Source organism: Aulonocara sp. 'chitande type north' Nkhata Bay, linkage group LG16 (genome assembly GCF_057382095.1).
Source record: "Aulonocara sp. 'chitande type north' Nkhata Bay isolate Kocher_YH1m ecotype deep benthic linkage group LG16, A_spYH_male_GT1.1, whole genome shotgun sequence".
Taxonomy (NCBI): Eukaryota; Metazoa; Chordata; class Actinopteri; order Cichliformes; family Cichlidae; genus Aulonocara; species Aulonocara sp. 'chitande type north' Nkhata Bay.
Window position 1 is genome coordinate 18,281,551 of NC_141359.1, and position 21,624 is coordinate 18,303,174.

At 41.6% G+C, this 21,624-nt stretch overlaps 3 protein-coding genes across 4 annotated transcripts; all 3 read left to right on the forward strand.

Moving 5' to 3' along the window:
- Positions 1-550: 550 nt before the first annotated feature.
- Positions 551-13,615, forward strand: slain1a (SLAIN family member 1a). Of its 2 annotated transcripts, XM_086266668.1 has the most exons (9): positions 554-1,222; positions 2,577-2,713; positions 6,169-6,285; positions 7,793-7,903; positions 8,101-8,250; positions 10,532-10,867; positions 11,607-11,795; positions 11,936-12,278; positions 12,737-13,615. In XM_086266668.1, exons 1-9 carry the CDS (start codon positions 792-794, stop codon positions 12,810-12,812), a joined length of 1,890 nt encoding a protein of 629 aa, XP_086122794.1. In that variant the 5' UTR covers positions 554-791; the 3' UTR covers positions 12,813-13,615. The 2 variants fall into 2 exon arrangements, with proteins under 2 accessions (XP_086122795.1, XP_086122794.1); XM_086266669.1 differs by lacking the exon at positions 11,607-11,795 and having other exon boundaries at positions 551-1,222.
- A 150-nt stretch (positions 13,616-13,765) lies between these two features.
- LOC147311289 (uncharacterized) lies at positions 13,766-16,424 on the forward strand. The gene is made up of 3 exons (XM_086266671.1): positions 13,766-14,510; positions 14,619-14,782; positions 15,114-16,424. Exons 1-3 carry the CDS (start codon positions 14,490-14,492, stop codon positions 15,346-15,348), a joined length of 420 nt encoding a protein of 139 aa, XP_086122797.1. The 5' UTR covers positions 13,766-14,489; the 3' UTR covers positions 15,349-16,424.
- A 651-nt stretch (positions 16,425-17,075) lies between these two features.
- Positions 17,076-21,304, forward strand: kbtbd7 (kelch repeat and BTB (POZ) domain containing 7). The gene has a single exon (XM_086267341.1). The coding sequence runs from the start codon at positions 17,539-17,541 to the stop codon at positions 19,408-19,410; it is 1,872 nt and encodes a 623-aa protein (XP_086123467.1). The 5' UTR covers positions 17,076-17,538; the 3' UTR covers positions 19,411-21,304.
- Positions 21,305-21,624: the final 320 nt, after the last annotated feature.

Here is a 21,624-nt window from a genome sequence, read left to right on the forward strand (position 1 = left end):
TCCTCTGACCCTCTGACATCAACAAGGCTTTTTGACCCACACACGTTTTGCTCACTTCCACCATTTTCTGTAAACACTAGAGATTGTTGTGTGGGAAAATCCCTGTAGATCCGCAGTTTCTCTAATACTGAGACTAGGCTGTCTGACACCAACAACCACGCCAAATTCAAAGTCACTTAAATCTCCTTTCCTTTCCAATCTCATGCTATGTTGCAACTTCAGCAGGTTGTCTTGACCATGTCTGCATGCTTAAATGTACCTGCAAACATAACTGCATTAACAAGCAGCGAAACGGGAGTACATATTGAAGTGGTTGCCATTGCTGTAGCTACTTTTTTGTTATTTTTAAAAAAAATAAATGAGTATTTTTTTAAATGCCCCCCACAGTTGTACTGGGCTACTTATATTGTTTGTTTGTTGTTGTTGTTGTTGTTGTTGTTTGTTTTGTTTTTTTTTTGGGGGGGGGTGTCGTTTTTTAGTTTTTTTTTTTTGTTTGTGTGCAAGACCGAAAGTGTAGCTTGAGAATAACATTCAGGTTATCCGCTCTGTGTGTGCCTATAATAAATACTTCCTCAGCAGTGGTGCGATGGGAGTTGAACTCCAAGCTGCTGACCAATCAGATGGAGCCTGTGCAGTCATCCCAGCAGCAGCAGCATCATCAGTGTGTATCTGTGAGAGTGTGTGTAGCAGCTTAAAGGGGGGAATCTGGACACCCTCTCTGAATAGAAGAGGACCCTCTGCAGGCAGGCCGTGCTTTATTTTTCCGCCCATCTCAATGTGTTTTTTACCAAATGGAAGCAGAGGTGTTGAACCCCCAGATGATGGCAGACGTCAATGGCAACAATAAAATTACCAGCGCGGAGCTCGAGGTGCTCAAGCTGCAGGAACTGGTGCGAAAATTGGAGAAGCAAAACGAACAATTGCGGACTCGAGCGAACGCTGTAAACAATTGCTCCATCGGCCCTCATCTTCAGACCTCGTTGTCGTGTCTGCACGGGGGTACGGCGTGCGCGAGCGACAGCTTCTCTGCTAAATATGACGTTTCAAGTGTCCCCGCACCTCGAGGCTCAGCGGAGGAACCTTTCGCCTATTTTCAGCCGAGCTCGGCGTCTCCTGATGCCGCTGTGGAGGACAGCGGCGCCGCTGGAGACACGACTGTTTTGGATGAGGTTGAGATTTTGGACCTCAACGTCGTGCTCCCCGTCTTAGAGCCTGATAGCTGGTAACTGCTCTGTTTATGTCTACCAGTTCATTACATGCCTTGTTTGAATTTACAGTGAAAGTCAGTTTCCCCCTCTGTTGGTCTGACCCTAATACATGCTTCATGGGCCACATGACAGTGAACCAGCCATCATTTTGAGGCAGTGTATGTCATGTATCGTATGTATTGATTGCATCTGTTTTGGTGGAACAGACTTACAGACTCTGGCAAATAGAGTGACTCTTACACGAGGAGCAAAACAATAAAAACCAGATCTGACACAAGCTTTGGGCATCCCAGCATGCACTGTGCGTGCAGCATAGGTATCTATTCAGAGTAGGCAGCGCTGGATGAAATTAGAAACAATGACCCCCCTTCAGCCTCTGATCAAACAGCTCGGCTTTGTGTGTTGTGTTCAGCCATAGGCTGAACTACTTTGAAGCACAGGCTGTAGACTAAGGTATCTGACTGCTGAACCGTTTCCAGCTTTATGTATCTGGTGTGACGATGTGGAAAATGTAGCACACAGCTGAATGCAGTGCTGATGAGATACAGTTCAGCCGCTGTGCTGGTATAGCTTTACTACATTTAACACAATTACCCTTCCACCCCCAAGTCAGTGTAATGCTGTGGCCTAGTTGCTGGAGGGGAAAAAAGCCCAGTTCTGTCTGGCAAGTTTTCTTTTCCTTAGATATTTAGCTTCAGGCCGGGAACCTAGTATACTAGGATTTACAGGCACACACACAGTGACAAACGTGCAATTTCTTGGGATTTATTTAATTTCTTTTCTGGCTGACGATAAAGGTCAATTAAATTATTTTCACTCATGGTAGAGGATGAGGTGAGATGGAGGCAGAAGATGTGCTGTGGCGATCCGTAAAGAAAGAAGAAGAAGAAGAGATTTGCTGATAAATAGGTTGATAATTTCATGTACTACATAAAAATAAATTCCATCTAATTGATCATTGACTAAATTTCACAACAGAAAAGATAACATTGCCATTTGCAAGTCTATGCATTTGGTCCGTCCATTTTCCGTTTCAGTTCCAAGTCTGGGTCCCAGAGATTCTTCCCATGTTATAGAAGCTTTTAGGGCATTTGGTTGGCATTTGGATTGTATAAAAATCACACAGCCACAGTGGTTTTATTTCACTGGGTAATAGCAGCTGAGAAATGTTGGGGCTGTAAAACACACTCTTTGAGATCTTGAGCTGCTATTTATTTTCTTTGCTCTCTAGCAACTATTTTTTGATTGCACTGCAAATACACAGCAGCCCCGAGTTAATTTATCATCTGTGTTTTGTGTGTAAAAAAAAGAACATGGGCTGCCTGTAAAGGTGACAAGATCTAACAGTTTTTTTGCTGCATTTTCCAGGCTGTATGTGAGTCCCAAAGCTAAGCTGCATGGCCACAGTTTCCTCAGCCCTCTCCAGTGGTGCAGGCAGGTACTGGACCACCCGGGGCCTGAGGTGGAGCTCGCTAAAATGACCCTCTGTCACAGACTGGACCAAGGTACAGTGTACTTAGCCCCAGGTGTGGCCACATCCGCCTCGCTGGCTGCTGAAATGTGATCATAAGCTGAAAAACACTTCACACAAAATGTTTCCATGTGCAGCAGAATTTCTTCTGCAGCGTGTGAACCGTGGGAGGTTTTCACTGCACAGAGCTCACCGGCTCCAACATTTCACTCGCTCTCTCTTTAAAGTTGTGAGTTTTACTTCACCCTGTGTTCCCAGTGAGTGGTTATTTTTGGAGTAGCAGAGGACTCACGTGTACACATCTCAGGCTGTACTTAAGATCCACTAAAGATGAAGATATTTATACATGAATTAAAGAAAGATCACCTTGGAAGAGCTTGATGTGTGTTCATGAAAGGCTAAACCCTGTGTTCACTGCAAAATAATGCAGAAATAATTATAAAGCTTTCATTAAGTTATCATCATTGCACCATCTGAACCTCTAATAACAGCCTGATTTTACTGGATTTTATGAAAAAAGTATATTTTAAGTGATGGAATTTTTACATTTTAAATTTAAATACAGGTTATAAATAAAAATAAAGTATAAAGTGTAGCCTGCAAAATAAATTATTAAAAAAACATATTTGATATACATTTTGCGAGACTTATATGTCACCTAATTACCTATTTTCATGAGTAACTCATAACTCAATCCACTCATAGTTTTCACATACAGCATTATGAGAATTAAGCATGAAACTACGGTATTACAAATATTGTGCTGTATGAGATTTCATAATGGACGATCCAGTCTTGATCTGATTTTATCTTTTCCTTTATCTGTTATATGATCATAACAGTTTGATTATTGTGATTATCTAGAATCGATAAATCTGTTATTATTGTAGCTACTTAGTCTTTGAATCAAATGGCGTTTCCGTAGTGACAGTAACTATGATATTAAAACATAGACTATTGATCTTATATTAAAAGCATGTATATTAATAACAATATGCCCATGAGCACATTAACAGCCTTTCAGTTTTGGCCTGTGCTGGTCTATATGCTTTATGGCTGTTCAAAGTAAGATGACTACATCTCACAGCCTTAAATTTTCTTTCTCCATAGCTTCTTCTGGGAAAAAACATTCCCATAAAACACATGCTGATTTTAACTCTGTCACTTACATATATGTCGTACAGCTGTTGTCACTTTCTTGAATGATGAACTAGTATCACAGGTATGTCTGCAGTTTGCGGCCGGCCTGATTGAATCACTGCAGCTTCATACTGATTCTGAGTTTTTGCCAAATCTATGAAAACCTGCCAGATCTTCTCTGCCAACAGCAAACAGCTCATTCTGCTTTTGACTCTTGTTTCGTGTTGTTTATTGGATTGGATGATTGAAGTCTGAAGAAACAAGACATACTGACAGCTTAACAATGTATTCATTTAACAAACAGGGGCCTTTGTAGCATGTATAGGAAACATACACGGCCACAATAGCCTTCCACCTCCTCCTCACATGCTGGTCACCAGCTTTTCACAGGCGCAACCTACATACTCAGCTGTGCTGCTCAACACACAAATGCATTTTTCTTGCAAATATGGCAGCATTTAAGGGGAAATAAACAGACTTTCCAACAGTTATCGTCAAGAAGCATTGTTACAACAAAGAAATAGTCGACCAAACTCAAATTTCCTTAGTTTTTGTGCTAAATGTATATGTTAATACTGTTTTAGCAAAGTCATTGAAACAAAAGTTGTTTAAGGATTAGATGGTTGAAACCCAACTTAGTTACCAACAATATTACTGCTGACAATGACGGTGCATTTTATCCACCATTGCTTTCATTTTAACACGGTCTCTGTCATTATCCTCACAGTTTTTGTTTTACTAACAGCTGCATAACCTTTACTCGTGGCAGACCAAAGCAAAGTCTTTGCATGCTATAATATCCTTTTCTCTAAGCATGTTTCCACTAAGTGGGGCAAGGGGTTTATTGAGGTTTCAGAAATGATAATGGGACATATGTACGAGCTAACCTAAATCCAAAATCATTACGGCTCATATACTTGCGTGCTATTAAATATATATTTGCTGCTGGGCCCAGTTTCAGATCTGGTGCTTTATAGTTTCTGCTCTCATGCATGGGGATATGGTTACCATAGAAACATGCTTACATTAAATGGGTTGTCGAGTCAGATTCGCTCAGCACTCCCTGCACCAAGAGCCTGTGCAAGAGACTTGTACTTTCAAAGCTCTATATGCTGCTCACCTGCGTGCTTTGACTTTAATATCCGAAAGAATTTCCTGTGATGGAATATTTTCATATTAATTGTGGGTGGTCTCCACACTGTGACCTGATAATGCATATTTGTTAGTGTCTGTGTTGATGTTTTTTGGTTTTTGGTGTGTGTTTGTGCCGTTGACGGTTCTCTTCTTCCTTTAAAGCTGTATTCGGGGAAGGCTGGCTCTCCTCCTCGGGGTCATGAATACATCCTTGTATTTGAGAGCCAGCAGCCATTGTTGGTGCAACTGGCTGTGAATGCTAGTTTCATCCAGTGGAGTTTGAGCTTATTTGTGTCAGGAGTGCCGAACGCTCCACTTTGTCAGGTGTAACCCTCTCAGACTACCAATCAGACACACTGAATGCACGTTATGTAACCAAGCTGAATTTACTCACTGCTAGTTGGCATTAATTAACAAGAATAATAGTATCATCCTCTAAAAGTGTACCCTGTAGCTAGGGTTTTTTATATTGCAACTAATTGCTTTAATGGCTATTTATCAGAAATTAATAGATATGACAGCAAACAATCTGGTAACCCAAACCCAAATGCTCTTAGTTGCCGTTAATAAAGTGCATGTTAAGTGTAAAGTGTAAAGTGTGTGTGTTAGTCCCCATAGGGAAATAGCTCCTCTGCATTTAACCCATTCACCCAGTGAAGCAGTGGGCAGCCACCAATGCAGCGCCTGGGGAGCAGTGTGTAGGGACGGTACCTTGCTCAGGGGTACCTCGGGGTACCTCAGGGTAGCCGTTCAGTGGAGTCGAACCCCCGACCTTCCGATCATGGGGCCACCACTCTACCTACTGTGCTATCCCTGTTATTGTAGTGTTGAACCATAAAATGAATAAAGTAATGAAAATCACATTTAAGGACTATAAATAAACCGTGTACACCAAAAAAACTAGTTCATAGTAAATCTAATTCTGATTTTGGGAATGGGTTGTAGCCTACATGCACAATCCCTGCTTATCCTGAGACCTAGCCAAAAGATAACTGCGGTTTAGCCCAATAAGCCGCAGTGGTAAGCTAAACCTCGTCTTACTGTATGAGCCTCTTCTGTCCGAGCTCAGACATTTGCAAGGTCAGTACTGATCTGCTAGAAGCAGATTAACATTTGGCCAGAGTGTCTTAAAATATATAACCCATGTACTGTATGTTTGTGCTACATGCTAAAGCAATCAGACTAACATGCCCTTCCCTGCAATCCTGTCTCTAGCAAAGCGGTGGCGAGGAGTGTCCTCCGTTCGTCCGTACAGCTGCATAGAGGGGCTCTCCACCCTCAGCTGCCCCATCCTGCCTTACACTAAACCTGCTGCACTAACCGAGTCCTCAGGTAACACCAATACACATCTGATTCCTGCTAACCACAAAACAGACACTCTTACATCTGGTAGGCTTAGTGGGTCAGTATGTACCTACAAACTGAAATCACTAAACAAACTAATTTGTTAAATGGTAAGTTTCACTATTTAAAAGAGCCATTATTTTTTGGGGGGGTGGGGGATTATTACGTTTCTTATTATCTCATTTGTAAGCATGCTGTCAGAGTTGGCCTGTGGATGGAAATGAAAGTTTATTGATTGGTTCCCCGATTTGGCCCAAACTGAAATCTCTCAAAAACTGTTTGATTTGATGATCTTCTACAGACAAAGATGAATCCTAATGGGTTTGCGCATTCACACACATACATAGCCAGTCCACTGGGTATTTAACTTACAATATAAAGTGCCTCGAGGTGACTGTGATTTGGCCCTTATAAATAAAGATGCTTGGAAGTGATTTCAACAATGGTACAGTCATACTAGATGAAACAGTCTTTGGAGACTGTGGCACGATCAAAGTGTACAATAAACTTGAACATGAGCTCATTGTTTTTGAAATGGAGACGAGGACCACGACTGCAATTAGTTGAATTTAACCAGAACACAGCCAGCGGAAACAAGTCCTCTATTGCAAAGTGACACCTTGCACACAGGATGGCAGTCTGAGACAGGTTGCCTCCCACCAGACCTTTGCAGTTGACATTCCTCTGGTTGCTCAGAAGTTGAGGGAGTTGCATGCTCTATGCATCTAGGGCCAATCCATTGGTTGAAAGCAAAAATTATCAGTGCAATCACCAGGTAATTGGATGTTGCCATCCAGGTTTTACTCTAGTGCGAGTGGGCGATAATGAAACATTAAAAAAACAGTTTTCTTTTTTAAAGAGTCATTGTAACTTAATTAATTAGTTAATTAGAATTAATTGAAGCATGCTAACATAGTGACACCTTGACGGTAATGTTTAATCTCGTTTCTCTTTAAATTGGGCAACTTTTGCAAGGTAACTCAAACCTGCGTCTCTAACCCCTTGAAAACAAAATCTAACAACATCACAAAACAAAGCAAATGACAGGAAAAAATTCACATAATGCAAAAGCTAAAATTTTGCATTGGCAACATTCAAAGCCTTTTAGCCTTTAGGGCGCAATAATCGTCATTGCTCGTATTAAAACCGTTTCTGCTGACCTCATAGTTGTTGTCTCATCCAAAAGTAATAACAACATCGAGCCAAAAGCATCTGTTGCTTCCAAAATGCTTTTGGAACTCGCTACATAACCCAGATTCTTAAACAACCTGCTCCTTGGAGTTTACAATCAGATTACACCAAACTGCAGGGAGGAGATTATAAGGTCATACCCTCAAACAGATGGAGGCAAGCACTTTCAGACTCCACCAGAAGACAGCTCCTTCAGCTCGTTCATCTGTGTTCTATATTAACACAAACAGCAGAGAGTGCAGGTTAGGCTAGTCATCAGTGATTGAATTTCTTCTCTCTCGTGCTGTGATTTTCTCCTTTGAAGCTCCGTTGCCGTCATCTGGTCAGTCCTATCTCCAGCCGAGTCTCCCTCTCAGGGCCAGCTGCAGCCTCGCTGACAGAACACCCACCTTCCTGTCAAACTCCACTCTCCACAGTAAGAAATCACCCGCAACACGTCTCCTCTGCCGTGTCATTAATTTCTACAGTTTCATCAGGTGTGAGTTACCATCCATCTGCGACAGTTATGTACACATAAATTTCACAACTCAGAGACGTGGTCAGAGAAATGCTTTGAAAGTGAATGTTGGGATGTTGACGTGCATGTTTTTGTTTTTGTTTTGTTTTTTTTAGACGTGGGCCGTCGGCACGCGGCGATTACCCCTCAGTCTTCCCTGGACAGCGAGGTGGGTGTGTCAGAGCTGGAAGATGACTCGATCTCCATGAGCTACAAACTGCAGGACATGACAGATGTGGAGGTCATGGCACGACTTCAGGAGGAGAGTGAGTGGACTGTTTAGATGTTTCATACAAAATGTGAGGGAAAATAGGAGAAATTTGAGGAAACGCTGCTACAGATAGAGGTCGTGATGGGTTGCAATGGTATTGTCAGATTGTGTGTGTTTTGTCCACTTTATATTCCGACATAGAAATGTGGTCGGTGGTTTGAATTATGGCTTACGCAAAGGACAGCAGCTGCTTGCAGAGGCACTTTGCTAGGCTTTGTAGAACTGTTACAGCAAATAATTGAATGAATTAGAAAAGCAAAATCTAGGAAACTGTTAATGTTTCTAGACTGCTCCTCTTAATTTCTTCTCATCTCTGCTAATAAAAATGATATAAGCAGAATGTTTTTCGAGGCATTTGAAGCAGGGAGCCATCGCAGCCAAAATGTTTACCAATGTGTTAGAAAGCGTGGGCTACAGTCGAGAAAAGGAAGGCAAGAAGTACGACACCCGACGCATAGCGCACTCCTACGCAGAGCTGCCTCTACGCCTGTGCATCACAGGACTGGAAAACAGCTCTGCACAAGTGCCTGAAACTGTGTGAAACTGGAAGATCCCTGAACAAAACATCACAGTCACATCATAATAACCATCATATAAGTTACTTAGTGATGGAGGAAAGGAAGGTAACTTGGTCAACTTGAGTAAAATACCGTGCATTTAACTTGTTTGAATTTTGGGTTAAATGATTGGTATGAACTAACCGCACATATATAGAATGCAGTCAGAATATATGGATGAATGAAATCTTTATTTTGAACATTTAAGTATCAAATGTTAATAACTGAAAGAAACTCACACAAGAACAAAATAAAAGACAAGTATTATATTATTGTGATGAAACCCCATTGACTGAAATCCCCCAAATATCTACCATTTCCTGTTCACTTCCTTTCCCCCTATTTAATTTATCATATATTTGTGTTCCTGATTATATAGCCTAATATTTACATATGCACTAGCTATAAATACATATACATATCTAAACACAGTCTCTTTCTACATGAATATATACATATTCATGCTGTGATCCATGATTATATATCTGCACCTATCTAAAAATATAGTTTTTTATATACAATTACCCATAATAATTTTACAATGCAGCCATTATATCAAACTGCAGTCAGAATATCCAGTCAGTGTCACAACATAGAATTTAATATTTAACACATTGCTTCATCCACATAATGCTCTATATTTTTATAACCCTTCTTCTCTTCTAAAATATTAAATATTAAGTAAGGCAGTTTGTTTACAAAATAAACATTTATTATTTGCATCTAGATGGCAGACATGGTCTGAAAAGTCTGCCGAGAAATCTGAAAACTTGATTGTGGAAAAGTGTGACATTTTGAAACATGTAGAAACACTGCTCATAGGAAACTGATTAACTGACCCTTTGCCAAAGCAGTATGTGCCAATGCTGTCCTTTTATGAGATTGAAAACACAGTTGGAGTTCATGTCATCCAAACATAAGAGAATATCTGAGACGTATGAATCAAGTCTTTCGGTGTTGATTGGACACCAGCAGGTACAGTGATAGATGGCATGGAGCTGCAAATCACTCTTGCCTCAGCATAAACAGTCCTTAATCAGACACCAACTGTCACACTGAAGTTCTTCTCTACGTACCTGCAGCCACCCACAAATTTGTTGTAAGGCATGAAAATTGTTTGACATTGCTTTAAACACTAATGCGTGAACACTTCTATATATACACTACAGCAGGGGCCCCCAATCCCAGTCCACGAGGGCCGGTGTCCCTGCAGGTTTTAGATGTGTCCTTGATCCATTACAGCTGATTTAAATGGATAAATTACCTTCTCATCATGTCTTGAAGTTCTCCAGAGGCCTTGTAATGAGCTAATCATGTGATTCTGGTGTGTTGACCCAGGGTGAGATCTAAAACCTACAGGGACACCGGCCCTCGTGGACTGAGATTTTTGTGTTTGTTTGACAGCCACTCTGGTTGTAAACAGTAATGCACTGCCTTGTGGAGAGACTGGAAAAGATTACTGTGCAACATTGCCAATAAATGGCTGACACTAACATAAATGTTTGACCTTTACGAAGTTGAAAGGAAGTGATATCTTGATGCGCTTGTGTGCTATTAAATTATGCAGGACATTTCAGAATAAACTTCTCTATATCAGTCTGGTCTGCCGATTCAGTAAGTGAATAATGAATGAGGGGCGCCTCCAGAAGGAAATGTGTCCTATACCACGTAGGGTTCGTGCTTTCCTCGGACAAATGCATTGATTTGTCGCCTCTGTAGGCCTCCGACAAGACTACGCCTCTACCTCAGCCACAGCCACGGCCAGCCGTCGCAGCTCCAGCTTCTCCTTGCACACCCTCAGGCGCAGTCAGATGGATCTCGAGGAGGAGGACGAGGAGGACGAGGGTTACGACCAGCTCCCACCTCCCCAGCCTCGACTGTTCCGCACAGGCTCTATGCAGCGGGGCAGCCTGCCCCACTCTCACACCTTCTCCAGTTTCAGAGACTGCAGACGCAGCTCAACCACCCATCAGTTTTCACTCAGTGGACACTCCCAGTACTCTGGACCCTCTAGCCTGATCACAGAGACACAAACAGCATACACAAATAGCACAGGTGAGTGACCTGATCTGATCTGGGAACATGTCTGATAGAGGACTGTTAAAACTCAGTGATCAGTCAGTATCTTTGGACTTCCAGTAGACCACACTTCTTGTTCTATCAGCATGTCAATCTTTATAAATGCTGAAGAGATTTTAAAATCTGATAAATGTTAATCAGGTGATAGCTAAGTGTTTCAAGATTGCATTTCAGCAAATGCAATCATTTTGCTCTTCACACACTGTTTATCTGCATGCAACCAAGGCCCGCTCAGATGTAATTAGACTAAAAGAGGAATGCAAACAGAAAGCTATTAAAGCACAGTTGTCCCTTCTCTACAGATTGCGTGTCTTTATATGCAGATATCAGTCTATAGAGATAACTGCATGACTGTCTAAGACTGATACTGCTGTTACTTTAAGGAGCAAGTATTAGACTTTCCCCCTCTTTAAAGTCCTAAGTTCAATTAGGTCAGTATAGATAAAAGAATAGTGCAACATTTTGAGTGGACCACAAGAAAAGATTCATTCATTAATGGATATGACGTGTCATTCTGCTTAAATTTAAAGTGTAAAACTAAGATGTGTTTCTACAGGAGAAAATGCTATGTATTAAATATTTGCTAAAAGCGCTTACTTTCATATTCACCAAAATGTCCCCTAAAAAATCCTAAAACTTTGAAAAGCCAAAAAAAAAAAAAATGCTAACTGGGCACCTGCAATACCTGATCAGCTTTGTTGATGTTGTTGCATAGACAAGCTGCGAAGAAGCATGCCCAACCTGATCCGAGCTCCCAGCATGCCTAGTGTCCCCAGCATTCCATGCCTGGCTTCCCCTGTCAACCCACCCTCCCACGGTCCCTCCTCTTTGCCAACGATGCCCTCCCTCCGGAACAGCCAGAGCTTTGACTCATCGAGTGGGCTTGCACGACTTCAATCCTCCAGTAAGACGCCTGTTTTTATGTGTGCGAATGATCAAAGAAAGGAAAAAATCACTTTTATAAACTGTTAACGCTCAGCCTAATGATGGCAACTAAAAATCTAGGGATTGCAGTGACACTTTTGCTTCACAATATTCCTTCAGTTCCTTCCCCAGGCCAGCTCAGTCAGCGAGTCCAGAGTGTCGGGAGTTTCCCTACAACAGCGCGACACACTCTAAAAGCGACAGCCTACGTAAGCCCCACAGTCCAGCAGGGACCCACCTCCACCTCTCTGTCCACCTCTGCCAGTCTGAACTCCATCTCCAGCAGTGCCGCGCTGCCTCAACCCCTCAAACCCAGCAGCAGCATTAGTTTGCTGCCACAGGCCCTCAAACCCACCAGCACCAACCAGTCAGCTGTCCCCCGCAGTTCCCTCCCTCGGCCAGCCTCCTTCATAGGAACAAGTGGCGTTCCACGTCCCAGTAAAATCACCCAACCCACGCGCAGGTAAGCACACATATGCTAACTCCTTTGGGTTTAAAGGAGAACTACAACAACATGAGTACTGACGAGCATGTGCAAAAAGGCACTTGATAACTTCAAATTTAGACCTGATGAGAAGGTTATCTCAGGGGATCACCAGAGGTGGTAAAATTCATCCTCTGATGACAGTAAAAAAATAATTTTCTGAGCCATGAATTGGTTAATCAATTGAAGTATATGATGACAAACCTGGTCAGACTATTAGTGTTTTCAGCATGTGGGTGAGTGGTAATGTAGCAATCTTTAGGTGTGGCATCGGTGGTTCAATGGTAGAATTCTCACCTACCACACTGGATTCACAGGTCTGATTCCTGAAACTTTTAAAAGAAACAGACAAGATTCTTTGTGGGATGATGGATCTTTTTATTTATCTTTGATTAACTTATATGCTTATATAATATTGGGTTTTTTTCTGTCTGCAGTTTGCTTACTCCTCCAAAGAGCCTGGCTGCTCTGAGTGCCCTGAGGGACGGCAGCTGGAAAGATGGCTGCTACTGAACCCAAATAAGCTGAAATTTGAGAGGTGCACAGGGTATCGCTGTGTAGGCACCAGCTGATTTAAAATGTCTCTTTCAGCAGGTCTCTAGACTTGGGCTGCGACCTGTGAGAGTGACAGATATCATGAATATAAGCACTACTCCTTGCTGAAGGACAAAGTGAGGACTGTTGAGCGTGCAGGTCCAGCAGGCTGGATCTTAACCTTGACTTGACACACCATGAAACAACCAGGCAATACTCTGATAATCAGCTGTTAAATGTGAAACAGATCCTCTCTGATATGTGTTTCTTGGTTTGTCGTTGTTAATTCTTGCATTGAGCAGAATAAACGTCTCTCTCCAACCGAAAGCTTAGAAAAATATATCCCATGCTTTTGTACATGCTTTTAATGATTTCATATGATTAGTTTCGGAAGTACTATTTTTTTCAGGCTGTGGTGTCAGATATGAAGTTGAACCTGAAGTTGGAATTTTGTTACTTCCCGTGCCTGTAAAAAAAAAAAGTGAAAAAGAAGAAGAAGTAATGTAATTTATGTTAGTTATACTTATTGGCTGGACCTTGCAGCACTTTGGATCAGAATTCTGATTAACACATTCAGTATTAGATCCATTAATGACCTTGTACACACTTTATCTTTTGTTTAGTTTCTTTTTATTTAATGTTTACATTCAATTCCGAAATGTTCTTTGATAAGCGTAACTGCTGCAGTGATATTGCACAAGGAGCCCTCATGCTTTTAATGGATGGCAAGAAATTAAAGAGGAAGTGAATTTTTTAAGTGAATAAAAGCATTTCAAAACGTTTTTTCATTCTTCTTCATTAAAATTGTTTGTAAAGAATCGAGGGGGAAAATAGGTAAATTGCAAAAGGGGAAAGGGATTGCAGCCAGTGATGAGCTGTGGAAACCCTACCAGGAGCATGTTGCCCACGAAGGCATAACTATAGGCTCTCTAGGACACAGAAACGCCTCAATTCTTTTTGTTTTTATGTCTGAACGCCTCCAGTTGTTTTGAGCATCTCCCACTAGTACGAGATGCCTGAGCAGACCAAGGAAATTATGTCTCCTGGCTGGTTTGGGAACAGGTGGCTGGGGACTTAGACTTCTGCCCCCCATGACCTGGCCATCGAAAAGTTGCGAAGGGATGGATGAATGGGGAGTTGTAGCTCTACTTACTGCAGTTCAAACTCTATGCCTTCTTTAACTCAGATATGACTCAGCTTAAAAGCATTTGGAGTAATGGTGGTCTAAGGGTGAAACCATATTCCTGTATTCTTCCCTAGTAAAAATACAATACTAAACCAAGTTCAGTCCTATATTCCTTCAAGTGTAAAGTATATCTGAATGCTAATATCGCTGATATTATGGAAGCTACTGCTCAAAAAATAAATGTAGAATTCAGTTTTAGCACATTACAGTTAGGGGGTTTTGAGGTTTTGGAAGATTCACTGTGGCAGCTGTTAGTGTCACAAGGTGGTCACAAAGTGACTAATGTTTAACAAGTGAGTATGTTGATTTTAAATCTCCAGAGTAACACTCAAACACGCCCTACTTTAACATACTGTACCTCAGGAAAGGTGACTAAAATCTCTTATCTTTTATCTTTTGCGCAAAATCATTAAACCAGACCTGAAGACAGATATTGAGTGCACAGTGCTGACCTTTTGGAGTTTTTGATAATGCCCAACAAAGCCCAGGAGGTATGTCTAATCTGCTTTCTTCTGCACTTTTGCGCAGATCATTTATACTAGATCGTTTTTCTCAATGGAATCCCCCTCCCCTCTTTTTTATTTTTTTTTTGCCTACAGGATGCTGTGATCAATCTAAAGACGCTGCAGGAGATTTCCAGGCAGCTTGGTTTTGAGTGGACAGTTTTGGCATATGAGCTTGGCTTCAACAGAACTGAGATAGGACGCTTCCACGGCAGCTCTACAGAGAAGAGTGTCCAGGCCAAGGCCATGCTGGAAAGCTGGTAAAGTCTGTGTGTATACTTTTGAAAGTAGCATGTGCTTTGTTTAGAAACTGGTGTTTCTAAATCAAAAGGCAACATCTGTTTATCTTAGCAGTGTTTAGTCCAATTTTATACGTCATCTGAAATCATTGTAGTCTTAAGAAATTGAAGCAGATGCCCAGCAATCTCATGTGAGAAACTTAAATAACTTATTTGTGTTTTATCATGGTCACTTGGGCTCTCTAGACACTCTGTCACTTTTATACAGTTCTCTTTTTTTTGGCTTTTTATACATCAGTGAATTTCTCTTCTTTCCATGAAATACTTTTTAGAGGTCCCTCTTTATTTGCAGGTACGAGAAGTCATGGGACAAGCCAAATAAGACCAAGCTGCTGCAAGACGGACTGGAACGAGCTGGCAGACGGGACCTGGCTGAGAGACTGCATTGCCTTCACTGGGGTCACCAGAAACTGAGTCAAAGGGTGGAGCTTCCCTCTGCCTTCCCCTTCCTCATCACAGTCCACAGGACCATCGACAACCGAGACGCACTACGTAAAATCAACGACCTAAGTCGTAGATTCACTTAAACCTGGGTGAAAACGCAAGTAGCTGTGGCTATGTCTGTAATTTGTGTTCTACATGTGCATATGTGATACTGCAAAGAAGCAAATGGACTCAGAGTCAATTAACCAACAAATCATGATATATGCTACTTTTTGTAGTGCAAGAAATTAAAGCTTTGCAATAAGGATAAAGGCTGTCTTTGGAATCCTAAATAAACTTTTGATTTCAAAAAGTTTATTTATTTTAATTGATGTACAAACGACAAAGGTCAAGACAGTTTATGTGGATCAACTGTGTATATATGTTGTTATAGTTGGCTACAAAGAGCACAGGTGTAAATGGAAAAGTCTGTAGTAAGGTATGGCTGATGGGACCATTTTAAGGAGAGATAATTATTGGTGGATATGTATACTGCATTTAAACAAACATCTGACCATAAAGGGCCAATATGCACATGTGGCTGAATGATGCATATACTAAACTGCAGTGCAAGGGACATGATTTTTTAATGATGGTATGAATCCATATATTTCATATTTTTTATGCATAGTGTCTGGCTGTCACATATACCACAGAGAAGAAGCTCTAATGTGTTACAGCAAATCAAATAAATAGCCCATGCCAGACTATAGAGACTTCAGTATTAATCATAAATGGGGTTTGGGGAGTTATTAAGCATTAAATTAAAATATTATAGTTTTATAGTGGCAATATGTGCTGGACAACTATCTAACTGAGAGCAGGGACTCATAAAACACATTTATTGATTCACGCTGAGAGTTGGATGAAAGGATGACACCACAGATGATGATACCGCCTTCACCTCAGCTTAATAATCTATTATCTATTTTTAGAATTTAGTTTACTAAACTTCTATTAGTTAGTTTATTAACTAATTAACACACACACACACACACACGTAGAAAAATATTTAGTATACACATCCAGAAATGCATATACTATTATATATTGTACATATATTTATTAGTTTCAGATGTAGCCATTCTTGTATTTTGCTTGTTTACATTATTGTATTTTGCACAACTCTGTTGCTTGTGAAGCTCGCACACAAGAATTTCACTCACATGTGCTGTACCAATGTACCTGCACATGTGATGTGACAATAAAAGTGATTTGATTTGATTTGATTTGATTATTATCTGAGGACAAAATGTAAAATTTGACTGTAAAAGGATTACATTAATAATTTTGCTTAAAGGCAGTAAGGACTGAGACCACGTGAGCAATTAGAAATAATACATAAGGATTAATTGAAGATATGGTAATGATATAAAAATGAAATAACACAATTACATAAAAATACAAATAAACATATAAGAAATATAGATATATTAAGATTATTACAAAATAGTATTAGTTTCTAAAAATATATATATAACACAATTATATAAAAATACAAGTAAACACAAAAGACATAGAGGTCCATTGTTTAATTTCCAGAATTATCCGCTTTAGCAAAGGGGAAAGTAGTGGGAGGAACCATATTATGTTCCAATCAATCAAATTCAGTTGACCCAGTTGCACAAACCAATCAGAGGGCACTCTTTTTTAAGCAAGGTTGTATGAGTGCGCAACGAGCCAGTGTGGAAGTTAATCAAAGAAGCCTTCAAAATAAGATTTTTTAAATTTGTTTAATTTGATTTAAAATACTAATTTGCGTATTTTAAAATGAGATTCGTGGTCAAAATAGAATATTAAAACCCACCCAGAGCGTATAGCACTGCTTAAAAAGATGAACTAAAAGAACGCGCGATATCTATACGTACAACTGTACTTTATTGTGGAAGTTCTTCTCGGAATATGTAGCTCAAAACCTGGCCGTGTTGACGTTTGTGCCAGCTGCTACACTCAAAACAGAAAACAGCAACGAGGAGGAATTTAGTGAAAATGAACGTTATCGGTAAAGCAGCTCCTTGGAAGTGGTGTGCGGGTCTTTTTCTACTTTGACCGTGACATTATGCTCATTTACAGGCCGACAGCTGCCGGATTTCAGACATCCCGGCGATCGTTCAGCTGTTAAATCGCTGTTGCATTTATCCACACTGCTTATGTTTGATTTTCACGTGTAAACGGACGTGTCATTATCAGAGCTCGGGGAACTTGGCGTTACCGAGCATGTTTACCGCGTCACACGGTGCTTTTTGAAACACTGGCCGACGTGAAATAGCTAACTAATCGCTTAAGTTGCAACAATGGCCTCGGCGCTGAGTTGCTTCAGTGGTCCCGAGGTGCTGGAGGACGCCAATCACGCTCGGGGTTTGATGAACGGGTTGAAGTTGCTTTACGATTGCCGGCTGCTCGGGGACGTTACTATCGGAGTTGAGTATGAAGAGGAGTCTTTGGAGCACAGCGGCAACCCCACCAGAGGTGCCATCGACCAACTTTTCTTCTGCAGCCGCAACGTCCTGGCAGCTGCTAGCCCCTACTTCAAAGGCATGTTCACCGGTGGGTTAAACGAGAGCGTGCAGGAAACTGTGGTCATCCGTGGGGTCGATCCTGAGTCTATGTCCGTCATCATCGATTACTGCTACACGGGCAGGGTGACCATCACGGAGAGTAACGTGCAGAGGCTGTATGCAGCGGCCAACATGCTCCAGCTGGAGTACATCAGGAAAGCTTGCTCCAGTTTCATGACAAGGAGACTGGATTTGTCTAACTGTGTGGGGGTACTGAAATTTGCTGACACCTATGATAACCCCGAGCTGAAGGAGAATGCGCAAGCTTTCATTGCCAGGAACTTCGGCCTGGTGTGTAATGGGGGGGATCTTTGCGAGCTGGACCTGAAGCAGCTGAAGGAGTTGCTGTCTCTGGACACCCTGGATGTGGATTGTGAGAAGAAGGTGTGCTCGGCTGCTCTGCAGTGGATCGAGGTGAACGCAGCACAGAAAAAAGAGGATGCGCTGCAAGCACTAAAGTGTGTCCGCTGGAACTTGTTCACTGAGAAGGACAAGTGTTACCTGGAGAGCCTCATGGCAAGGCCTTTCATTGAGAAATACCTGGCATCATTTTTTAACAAGTCCCCCGAGGACGGCTGTGTCATGTCTGCTACTCTGGATGTGCCAAAACACAGAATAGGTGTGAGCGCAAAAGAGATGATCCTCTTCTTTGGCCTACCTAATGACAACATAATGTGCTGCGACCCATACTCGGAGGACCTGTACTTCATGGCCCCTCCTTTAGAGGATCTGAGCAGTCAGGATTACAAACGCTCCACCATGGAGTCCTTAATCGCCTGTGCCACCCCTGAAAACAACTTGTACTTGGCGTCCCACCTCTCGAAACACTTCTGGCTTTACAACCCTGTGCTCAACAGCTGGCAGGAGTTGGCAGAGAGGCCACTGGGCAGAATACATTCTGGAATGGGCTACCTCAACGGGCATGTGTACCTTCTGGGAGGAAGAAACCCGGTGACGGATGCCAGACTGAAGGAGGTGGAGTGTTACAGCGTCCAGAGGAACCAGTGGACGTTTGTGGCTCCTCTGCCTCATTCTCTGGGTAAAATGCAGGTGGTAGCCCTACATGACCACTTGTACGTGGTGAACAAAAGGCGAATGCTTTGCTACGATCCCAAGAGGAACCGCTGGCGCCACTGTGGGTCGCTGAGGCGAGACAAGCTTCACAAGGCCTGTGTGTTCCAGGACCAGATTGTCTGTGTGTGCGACATCCCTGTGGTGAAAGCCTACAGCCCCACTAGGGGTGAGTGGAAGAGGCTCGGCGACATTCCCATCGACAGCCGAGCTCTAAATTATCAGGTGATCCAACACAACGGCAAGCTGCTCCTCCTCACTCAGACTTTACTGCAGCACAACAAGAACAGAGTCCTCATCCACGAGTACGACCCGGCCAGGGACACGTGGAAGAATATCATGGCGGTGTACGTGTCCACGCTGGGGCCCGTATGTGTTTCAACGCGTGTTTACCCAGCGTGCCTTAGCTCTGCCCACAGCTTCTCCACAGAGGAGGACGATGACAGTGGCTCCAGTGCAGACTGGGATTTTGATGGGCTGACAGATGCAGATTCAGACTCTGGCAGCTCTAGCTCATTCTCTGATGAGAACTGGTAGTGAAGTGTGTTGCAGTGTCAAAATTAATTAAATTATTGGGTTTTTACAGGTTGGTTTTGTCTAACGGGGAGCATTGAAGTATTTATTCAGTGTTAAAACAGTCAGGAGAAGCACAGGTTGTTAAAAAAATATTTTCATACGTGTGATCAGTAATGTTAATATTGGGATGCATAAAACCAGAGAAAATGTTTACTGTGCCTCTTTCACAGCATTTCTGCTGGGCAAATACAGGGGTTACTAATTGGGAATAATTGCAATAATTGCTGGAACTGAGCCTTCACTTAACGCTTTTCCTGGTTCAAAAATGTCAGAGAATCTGTGGGACTACACTTGATCCATGTGGAAACAGAGTGTCAGTGAAAGTGCAAGTGAAACAAAAGTTTAAGGAGTAGAAAAGGGGGAAAAAAATTATGGATTAGCAGTAGTGCTTTGCGTCTTTTGCGTGCAACACCTAAAGGTTTCACATGGATGCCACATCTGTAATGCTTTCATCACATGCTTCCTGAGGCCCTTCTCTCCTAGCTCGTAGAGCCTGTGAGAGATTTGTCCACGTCAAACTCGAGCTGAGATATTCGAGTGATGTCGCTTGACAAAGCTGTACCAGAGAGCTACAGAAGAACCTAAAGCTCTATGAATGTGCCCACTAGTACTCCTAAGTGGAGAGCCGCTGTTAAGCTTTAACATTATGTTACATGAAGAGTTATTTGGGTAAGCCTTTTCTCTTTAGAGTGAATAAATGAGCATGCAAGCTTAAGATCAGCGTGAAATCATGGCTTGAGTGTTTGTCATATCAGACATCTCAAGTGCCTCTTGTTTATGACTATGAACGAACTGGTTATGAACTGGGCTTTAAAATTTATGGTCCTTTTTATGTAGTTGATGCACACAGCGACATCACACACACACACGGGCGGTGCTCCAAAAACTGCTGCGTGAAGTCTAGGAGCCAATGTACTGTACACTCTCTCAGGTTTAGCCCATTTGCGATGACAGAGGTTCCTTTTTAGATGTAGTGCGATCACAATGTTTTGGTGACAAATGGTTTTGTTTGAAATCACAGAGTGTATGTGTGTGTTTTCTTATCTATACTTTATTTTTAATGTGTGTGTTGCAACAGTTTTTTTGGGGGGGAGGGGTTTTGAGTATTGCTTGGGTGTGATGATTTATCTGCTTGCCAGAAGACTGCAGAGAAGCCATTGTCCCAGCCAAGCAACCCCTACGCTATTTGCACTTACTGAGATAAATGGTGGAGATAAAATATTACATATCCTCATCAGCAGAATAATGAATCACACAAAAACAATGACCATAAAGTTGAGTCAGCACCTCTGAAAACACTGAAGAGTATAATCATGAGTGACTCTTAGTCAGGGGTTTTTATCAAGCAGTTTTGGGAGTAAAGGGGGAGGAACTGTGGGTAATGACATGCAGCGAAGGCATGGTAGAAATAGAGCTGCTGGTTCCAGAGCTGGGTTTACAAAATAAACTGTTAAAATAGTGGAGTCCCGACTGTCTCTCTGATGAATAATGAAGTTTCTTGAAGTAGATGGGGTGCTTGGCTGTGGATTATAAAGCTGTTTTTGGTAAATGTGTCAAATAAACATCAGTGTATGCTGCAGAGTTACAAGTGTGTGTAGTGCTGAGTTTTACAGAAGTCGTATTTATTGCCACTGCGTGGTGAAACTGGAAGGTTTGGGTTCTGAAGAGTGTTCTTGTGAGTATTGTGAGTTTAATATGGTGCAAAACAGAAACATGGTTCTAATTCTAGGAGGATTGAGTTTTAATAGAAAAATGTGTCATTAATGAAACTAATGGTAATACTTTTTTTTATGAGACATTCATGATGTGTTGACTGATTGAATTGCTACAGAAAAGCAGAATGATTTTTTTTTTTTTTTAAATAAAAAATCTTATGTTTGTATTTATTTGAGACTGTCTCTGTTTAATGGATTTCCATTGTTAGATGTTCTCTTTGTTTTGTAAGTTGTACAAATTTGTATGAGGTTAATATATTTGTGCTCTTGGAGGATACCTACTGAAGTGTTTGTGGTTGAGTGATATGTCTGTATGTAAATAAGTATAATAGCATACATGATTTTAAAAATAAAAATTTATAGATTTAAAAAAACTTTTCTGAAATATTTTGTACTGACTGTGCTGAAGTCTTGATCCACCCCTCATTTCTTTTTTCCAAGTAGTTAGACTTTCTAGTCT

Excerpts from the sequence above, each read along its gene's own strand:
- slain1a (XM_086266668.1), top strand. The coding sequence starts at position 792 with ATGGAAGCAGAGGTGTTGAACCCCCAGATGATGGCAGACGTCAATGGC. Across the intron at positions 1,223-2,576 it reads GTCTTAGAGCCTGATAGCTG|GCTGTATGTGAGTCCCAAAG; the intron begins GTAACTGCTCTG and ends TGCATTTTCCAG. Across the intron at positions 11,796-11,935 it reads TGCACGACTTCAATCCTCCA|TTCCTTCCCCAGGCCAGCTC; the intron begins GTAAGACGCCTG and ends ATATTCCTTCAG.
- LOC147311289 (XM_086266671.1), top strand. The coding sequence starts at position 14,490 with ATGCCCAACAAAGCCCAGGAG. Across the intron at positions 14,511-14,618 it reads TGCCCAACAAAGCCCAGGAG|GATGCTGTGATCAATCTAAA; the intron begins GTATGTCTAATC and ends TTTTGCCTACAG. Across the intron at positions 14,783-15,113 it reads AAGGCCATGCTGGAAAGCTG|GTACGAGAAGTCATGGGACA; the intron begins GTAAAGTCTGTG and ends CTTTATTTGCAG.
- kbtbd7 (XM_086267341.1), top strand. The coding sequence starts at position 17,539 with ATGGCCTCGGCGCTGAGTTGCTTCAGTGGTCCCGAGGTGCTGGAGGAC.